This window comes from Eurypyga helias, unplaced genomic scaffold (genome assembly GCF_000690775.1).
Source record: "Eurypyga helias isolate BGI_N326 unplaced genomic scaffold, ASM69077v1 scaffold9617, whole genome shotgun sequence".
Lineage (NCBI taxonomy): Eukaryota > Metazoa > Chordata > Aves > Eurypygiformes > Eurypygidae > Eurypyga > Eurypyga helias.
The window spans coordinates 24,200-33,050 of record NW_010261223.1 but is presented as its reverse complement, the minus strand read 5'-3'; the positions used below and the strand labels follow the sequence as shown (position 1 = coordinate 33,050).

Below are 8,851 nucleotides of genomic sequence, written 5' to 3'. Positions count from 1 at the left end.
TGCTGATGTGTGTTAAAAATGACCATTTTGTGGTAATAAAATCACAGGTTATAGCTTCTGTTCCATTTTTCCCCTCAGATGTGTGCTTGGAATTGCTGTAACACTTGGAGAACTCCCATAAACAAAGAAGATTCCCCTCAGATTTACACGCTTATTTCCTCGGCGAGCATATTTGTGGAAATTCAATGAATTTTTGAGCAAAGATGTTTAAGTTGCATATCTAAAAGATGTATAATCCATGTGTTTGGCTTCAGGCTGTAACTGGGAATGGGGTTCTAGAAACATTGCTTAAAAACATTCAGATCAACTATCAACTTTTTCTTCTTCCCGTGGAAACGTCTAAGGATGCTCAAAAAACATCCTAGGGGAAAAGACTCTGCATCCTGGATTGGAGAGAGCGCAGTACAACAGAAAGCTCCACCTCTACCCTAACGCTCTCCCCTCCGCTGTCAGGTTACACCTTCCGAGTTCTGCAAGGTGCACAGAAACCGCAGCACCACCGCTCAGCTGGCACGCACGATGAGGTGTTTAAGGGCCTGCAGCATGATCTGGCAACGCTGCAGTGGGATCCAGGGCTGAAATAGTCTAATGTCAGTGAATTAGAAGGAAAAAAAAGGAGGCAAAAATGGAAACTTTCATGTGGAGAAAGAGGAGACAAAACAAGGGTCCTACTAGAACAGACCCTTAATCTATTTGGCCCAGGATTTTGTCTCCGACAGCAGCAGATTTTTAGGAAGAACATGTGAATGTGCTCACTTTGGGGCTCACCTTCCTCATACTTCACCACCCACAATCACTGTGTTAAGGACACAACGGGTATTCCTGTCTATGCCCTTTAGTAGGGGTTGATGATCCTGTCATCTTTTTGAATCTCCTGACACTACCTGGAAAACCGCCTGTGACGACAAATCCCAGAAGCTGACTGCCTGTAAAGATATCCCTTTTGCTGTTGCAAACCCCGCTCGTACAGCTGCTCCCTGGCTTCAGTCCTGCTGGACTCGATGAACAGCAGTTCTGTACTGAGGTTATCCACTACCTTCACAGTCTCACTGACTGATGCTGTTGCACGCTGAGCAAAAGCACGTTTACTAACTAGTATGATTTGTAATTAAAAGTCATTAAAGAAATAAGAAACTAACTCTTCTCCTGATTATGGCTACAGCTACAAGCCAAAGCATGCTTGCACACGCATGATGGAATGGCATTTTCAAGCATTATCCTGACCGATGAGGATGAGGACCTCGGAGTTCAGTCACTAAGAGTCAGCCTAGCCACGCTTCATCTGTAAATGAGATGGCCAAAAGAACACACAACAAACGCTTGGGTCCTAAAATCCTGGTTTAATATATTTGAACTCGGGTTATTTTCCTCCATAGGCTGACCTACAAGATTCAAGTTTAAATCCTGCTGTTTTAACACAGATAGTTTAACAAACAATTGCAGGACCCAGTGTTAAGCAGTAATATTACCAGATTAGTATTTCACAGTTCATTTTAAAGAAAATAGGCAATCTAAAAAAGCAGGTGAACTACAAAAGACATCGTTAACATACAGTATTTCTTTTACACATTTTAAGTAATATCCATACCTATTATTTAGTAGAATATTTGAACATTTGATATCTCTGTGCAAAAAGTTCTTCTTGTGGCAATAGGCCAAGCCCTCCATCAGTTGTCTCATAAAGGATTTAATATGATTTTCATTAAAATGAACCAAACCAGATTCCAGCAGTCCCATCAAGTCATGGTCCATATATTCAAATACCAGGTAAAATGCACCTAGGAAAAGAAAGGGAAATGGTAGAAGAAACAGAGAGAGAGATATTGATTTGACAGCAGTACAAAGCATTGCTGCTCCCTACATTTGAAAGTTGGAAGTGTTTTTCACACAACTGTTTAAATTTTCTGCAATATTAATAGCTGTACCTCATGTTGGATAACATCAATGAAATACAGTACAGTAAAAGGTTTTCATAAAATTGCTTTTCCATCTGAACAATTATATTACTCAAATGTTTGTGAAAACAAATATAACGCTACCACATGGTGTTCTAATCTAGATGGACATGAACTCTCCTTATGGCTCCCAATCTCTATCCATTTTATTTACAGAAAAATGAACTGGGTTAATAGTCCCTATGTAAAGCTTGTGGAGAAATCTGGAAACAAAATACGTAGAGCATTAGTTCATCTGTCATGATTCAGTGACTGAATTTTTTAAGCTTTCAGTGTGGAATTGGGTCAGAAATAAGCCTGCTCTTCTCAGACTACAAATACCTACCGTTAAGGCAACATGAGAAAGCAGAACTACTAGCAACAGCAGCTCTGCAAAGACAGAGTTCATACTCCAAGTTGCCACACACATACATAAAGCATAATAGAATCTGGTCTTATCTCACACTAGCCTACGTCATTCCACAAATAAAGCTATTAACCCCAAGGCAGTGCTGAGTGCTTCAGAAGCAGCAATAACCAAACTCCAGCACAACCACTCCCAGCACAATCTACTTTTTAGTACTTGATGCATCCTCCCCCTTCTTAACTCTGGGCAGACAGCGCAGTCCCTGCAGAGCACCGGTGGCAACGCAGAAACCGCACTCCAGTGGGTCTGTCTACTTGCCGTTTTCAAAAGCCTACCCCAAGGAGATTTCAAAACCACGGCTCAAGTACAAATAGCTTCTGCTCAACAAGAACTCATTACAGGTTCTAGTTGCTAAAACAGAATTTTCAGTGTGAAAGCTAGTGAAAGTCGTGAAGCAATAATGAGAAGTCAGGAACGTATACACACACGGCCAAATTCTAACAAACCGGCTTATTTTCTTGCATAAGAGCTGAAAAGGGAAGAAAGAATGATAAATCCATCTGCTATTTAACAAAGAGAAAAAAGATTACTCGTACAGTAAGTGTTAAACTTGTAACAAAGATTAGCATCGAGCAGCTGAAGCACAGGCCATTGCATAAGAGACCCAGAGTTCATTGGATTTAATTTAGGTCCTTTTGTCGTGCTGTACGTTATGCAGCGCAAGCAAAACACTGATCATAAAATACCCCTGTCGGCGTCTGCATGAATGAAGTGGTAGAGCAGGAGGTAAATCAAGCAGGTACAGCCCAATCCCACCACCTCAAAAGGAAAGAAGGAAGCATTAATAGCCATAAAGAACCAAAAGGCTGGCGTGTTACTATAACTGAGTTCACCAGTTCAGCATGGCTAAAGCATAGAGGCTGGAAATCTTGGTCTTTCAAAACAAGATAGCTGGCAACCTGGTGTCAGGTCTACTTCTCTAACAACTGCTCGAGTGTGAACCGTGACGCATTTTAAAATGCCCTGAAACAAAACACCTGATATGAATGCTGCGATGCATATGCCCTTCAGAGGATGTCAGCTCAACAGAAATGAATACCAATGGATCTTGGTATCTTCTTGCTCTGGAATGCAATGGAAAATTAACTGTCATGGCAGCAAGCCACATCCTGTGTGTACATGACAACGACTGGGAAGGGTCAGTGGGACTGCAGACCTGTTTAGTGAGAATAGATAAACATATGTTTATGTGCTCCATGCCTTGAGCCATATCCTGTTCTGCCACTAGCTCCTGCGATTTTTCACCACTATGTATAACCAGCAGTGGCAATTGGTACCCTCGTGCAACAAGGAAAGCTGACAACAATGGAGACAATTCATGGAGACCCCACCTGGAGTGCTGCGTCCAGCTGTGGAGCCCTCAACATAAGTATATAGACCAGTTGGAGTGAGTCCAGAGGAGGCCACGAAGATGCTCCGAGGGCTGGAGCCCCTCTGCTCTGGGGACAGGCTGAGAGAGTTGGGCTTGTTCAGCCTGGAGAAGAGAAGGCTCCGGGGAGACCTTATAGCACCTTCCCTGAAGGGGCGGGGCTACAAGAAAGCTGGGGGGGCTTTCTACAAGGGTCTGTAGTGACAGGACAAGGGGTAATGGGTACAAATTGAAATCAGGGAGGTTTAGATTGGATATCAGGAAGAAGTTCTTCCCGGAGACGGTGGTGAAGCACTGGGACAGGTTGCCCAGAGAAGCTGTGGGTGCCCCATCCCTGGAAGTGTCCAAGGCCAGGCTGGATGAGGCTTGGAGCAACCTGGTTGAGTGGAAGGTGTCCCTGCCCATGGCAGGGGGGTTGGAACTAGATGATCTTTAAGGTCCCTTCCAACCCAAACCATTCTATGATTCTATAAGTAAAACAGTGTAGTACCTGGGAGATGACATCCGATCATTTATATTATCTGCAACCCTCATTAAGCAACATACATAAGAACAGTATAAATCCAAAATGTTTCTTCCATATCAGAGCAAAAGCAAATGCAGGAATCCATTACACTTGTAGATAGCAGATAGGTACTAATGCACATGTTAGACAATGTCAGAATTTGTTTTAAAAATAAGAACTATCAAAGCTGAACCTTCTTAACTGGTTATGAGAAACTATTAAAATTAGTCTACCAGCCTTGGCAGCCCAATCATTAAAATCTGATTTTCAGTATCATGCAAACTATATTTGAAAGCGACTGTAGCTGCAAAAAAGTTATCAAGCAAACTGAAGTGAAACTTCTGCTAGATTGTTTCTAGACAAACGTAGTGCCCTTTTCTGGTAGGGATCTACAGTTTTGGTCAAGAAGACAGTTATGTTATTCCACTTATTTCAAATTTCCATTGCCTTTCACCAGATCAGGGAATCTGAATCTTTGTAACCAGGAAAGAAGCTACAGATAATTCAGGAAGAAGGAAACAGTCATGGAAGACATCACAAGTGAACTATGCACAGGTCGAAGTCTGCTTACTACAGCATAGTCGGAGTTCTGTTCACAGCATCCTTTAGTTCAATCAAAACAAATGTCACACAAACATCCACTTCTCAGAAAGGTAAACATGACAGAAAAAATAATCATTTTTTTTTTAATGAGGCCGAGACATTTGGTAACTTGGAGGTTACGTTTTTAAAATGACCCTTTGTTTCATGCCATCTTGCTCAATACCCACATTTCTGGAAGCAGAGTCATGAAAACACCTAAAGCTCCGTTACAGAAAAGTGCATGCAATTCAAATGAACCCAGAATTACTTATTTGACTTTAATGTTACCCATCTTACTGTCATGATAAAGACCTCTACTTCCCAACAAGTAAGTACCTGCGGGGCGGGAGGCAGCCCACAGTCCATTTCCACATGCTGCAACAAAGCACTAACAAGAGGTTTGTGTCTTGGGCGCCCCGTTTCCTTTGCTCATACCACGGAGCTCATCTCCATTCCTTCATCTCCTGAGATAATAAGAAGCCTTAGTGGTACCGCATGTTGATGGAGCAGCAGCTGAACAGTCAGAATATTGCTTACCCCCGAACACGGGCTAAGAGACAGCAGCTGAATCTATTAGGGAAGTGCACAATCAACCAGGGAGACTCACATGGATGGAAACAAGCCTCACCGCAGTTAGGAGTGGTAAGGGTCAGAAAGTGAAACACCCGTTTGGAATAACTAGAGGAGTAGCACATCTCCTCCTGTTCATGTATTTCGCGTCAGAGAGGTCTAACAGTTTTCTTAAGCACAACGTGAAACGAGCTGGAGTACAATGCTGTAAAGCTATGCACACAAAATGGGTAACTCCACAAATACGGCACTGATGTCCTGTAATAAACAAAGGATTTTCTAAGGGGCCAAAAAACCTAACAAAACATACGCAGCATTACTGTGATACAGGCAAGCTCCGGATTTTTTTTGGACTGTCATCAAATCACACAGATCCAACAAAGCAGGACATCACGTCACACATATGTTCCCAAAGTAAGATACAAGTGCTCCGGGCTGGTGAGGGGGTCAGGGAGGGAGCAGCAGAGAATGATCCAAAAGCCCATACAGAAGACAGCTTTTAATCAAATATTTTCCAAATTTTGATTTCATAGGGAAGGTGTTTAGGATTTCTCAAAATATCTGATTACAGACCAGGGGAACTGGGAGACCAGAAGTGCCTTATGTGCAAATCTGAATTCAATCCCTGTATAAATGCATTACGGTAATATCTTGAAATACAAAAATGGCTAAAAAAAGAGAATTCCTGCTCTATTCAGTGCATGGTATGTATAATGCTGAGTTGTTGAACAGCATTTTCAACATTTGATTCTGTACCCACTGTTCAGAATGAGATTCCATCAGATTTTCACGTCACTAATAAGCCTCCTCTGCTTCTATACAACACACTTCTTCCCATTTGATTAATTGTATTATATTTACACTTCCATTACCTTAACGTTCCTCTTCCTGTACTCCTGCTACGCTATATTCCAAGGCAGTTTTAAACAGAATTTTATGAAACAGAGCTTGAAAACTAAAGAAGAAATTGTCCAGCAATTCCTTGAAGTTCTTTCCATTTAAATTCCTTAAAGTCCCTTAAACAGACATTCATCTTTTCTTTATGTTTTATAAACCTATTTCCTAATTTGCCAAACACCAAACAAAGGCACAGCCACTGAATTAATCACCTTAAGATCCACATCATGGTTATGCTAATTTTTTCCATTCAGATATCATAAACTTGCTACTTAAGACAAATTTCGTCTAATGAAAGCAGAACTACATTTTTAAAAATTTCCACCCAATATTGTTTCTATTTGATGACAGTGTTATTCTCTCATTGCAAGTTGTGAGAAAGTAACCTGCCAGTCATACAACAATGTGCCACAGAATCAGTGTCCTTGCGACACAGGTACTAGAGTACTGTTGAGATAACACCAACTTCATGCCTAAAAAGGTTTGCTCATTTGCACTGCAAATCAATTAGAAGTTTAACCTAGCTAAAGTAAACTTAGATCTTAAAATGAATTACAGAAACACCACAAACCAAACAGATAATCCACACAGGGAGGAAAAAAAAGGAACACCAGTGTGGGGCAATGCTAACCAGATACTTTATATTACAGTTTCTCATGCAAGGTTTACATCCTGTCTTGGATTAGCAATTAGAAACACCTCTTCCAGTCACAGAATCACAGAATGGTTTGGGTTGGAAGGGACCTTAAAGATCATCTAGTTCCAACCCCCTGCCATGGGCAGGGACACCTTCCACTAGACCAGGTTGCTCCAAGCCACATCCAGCCTGGCCTTGGACACTTCCAGGGATGGGGCATCCACAGCTTCTCTGGGCAACCTGTCCCAGTGCCTCCCCACCCTCTCGGTGAAGAACTTCTTCCTGATATCCAATCTAAACCTCCCCACTTTGAAACGGAGGAAGAGGTGTCAGCACACCTATTCCATCCACAGCAATAAAAGCCAAGTCACGTACTCTCCACGTTTAGTAAAAAGAGATCCCGGCAGTCCCACAGGTAGACTGACATCCAGAACCTAAGTCATAAGTGACAGTCATGGTTTAACGCCAGCCAGCAACGAAACCCCACACAGCCACTCGCTCATTCACCCCCTCGGTGGGATGGGGGAGAGAACCGGAAGACTAGAACTGAGAAAACTTCTGGGTTGAGATGAGAACAGTTTAATAACTGAAATAAAATATAATAATCGAAAGGAAAATAATAACAAAAAATAAAACCTAAGAAAGACAAGTGATGAAAATAGAAGAAAACAATTGCTCACCAGCAACTGACCAATGCCCAGCCTGTTCTCAAGCAGCAGCCCCACAGCCAGCTTTCCCTTTTGTTTATATGTCGAGCATGATGTCACACAGTATAGAATATCCTTTTAGCCGGTTGGGGTCAGCTGTCCTGGCTGTGTCCCCTCCCAGCTAACTCGTTGGCAGGGCAGTATGAGAAGCTAAAAAGTCCTTGACAGTGTAAGCACTGCTCAACAACTAAGATCTCGGTGTTGTAAACATCCTCACCCTACAGCCAAAACACAGTGCTGTACCAGCTAACAGGAAGAAAACTAACTCTATCCAAGCCAAAATCAGGACAATATCCACCCCTTATTGTATACCATCTACATCATGCCCAGGTCCCACACTTCCCAATACATCCCAATTAATCACCAGCACCTTTCCTGTCTTTTGATATATACACACAGCTATCATTCCCTTAGTCTGCGGACCATCCCTCTGAACTGTCCATTGAGTTTATTTAGTCCATGACTTTGGGCTCCAGCTGTCATAAGAATCCTTCAGGACAGAAGAAATGGTGTGTGGTGTTGGGATTGTTGCATGCTAAAGCCAGTTCTGGTTCCATCACGGCTGTGCTTGTCCAGTTCTATCATCACTGCACTTTGCTCGGTTTCAACAAAATTCGTTCTTTATTAATCTGGGTGATTCTTACTTCAAAACCATTGATAAGGCACACAGTAACCACAGTAATGATATATAATAACAGTATTACATAACAATTAATATCATACAATTCAAATCATTGGCTATTTCACCCAGAAGCAAATCACCCTGAGGCACACATTGGACCTCCCCATCCTCCTGCATTACGCACCAAGTGCATCCAGTTCCTTGAGCGAAAGCAGTCCCACGAATAGATTTGCTTTTGCCTGAGGCGGCAATAGCCCAGACTGGCTTTTCCACCATATTTTTAATGCACACTACGGGGACTTTATCTTCTTCTATGGTACGTCAAGGTTTTGTTTGGGCAGGGCCAGCAGGACTGGCAGATCCTCTGGTGTTGACTAACCAGGTGGCTTCTGATAAATGTGTATCCCAGTGTTTCAATGTTGCACCCCCCCATTGCGCTCAGGGTGGTCTTTAACAGCCCATTGCACTGTTTGACCTTCCCAGAGGCAGGTGCGTGATAGGGGATGTGATACACCCACTCAATGCCGTGCTCTTTGGCCCAAATGTCTTTGAGGCTGTCTCAGAAATGAGTCCCACTGCCTGATTCAATCCTTTTGGGGGT

The 8,851-nt window shown here is 42.5% G+C and overlaps 1 protein-coding gene across 1 annotated transcript in view; it reads right to left on the bottom strand.

Annotated features, from left to right (window-relative positions):
• The window catches only part of LOC104512356 (cyclin-dependent kinase 13-like), a gene marked incomplete at both ends in the record, with an annotated part of 32,580 nt that overhangs the window by 9,644 nt on the left and 14,085 nt on the right, over positions 1-8,851 (bottom strand). The window contains one exon of the mRNA XM_010155304.1: positions 1,589-1,778. Coding sequence (XP_010153606.1) covers positions 1,589-1,778 — 190 coding nt within the window. The remainder of the gene's footprint in view (positions 1-1,588; positions 1,779-8,851) is intronic.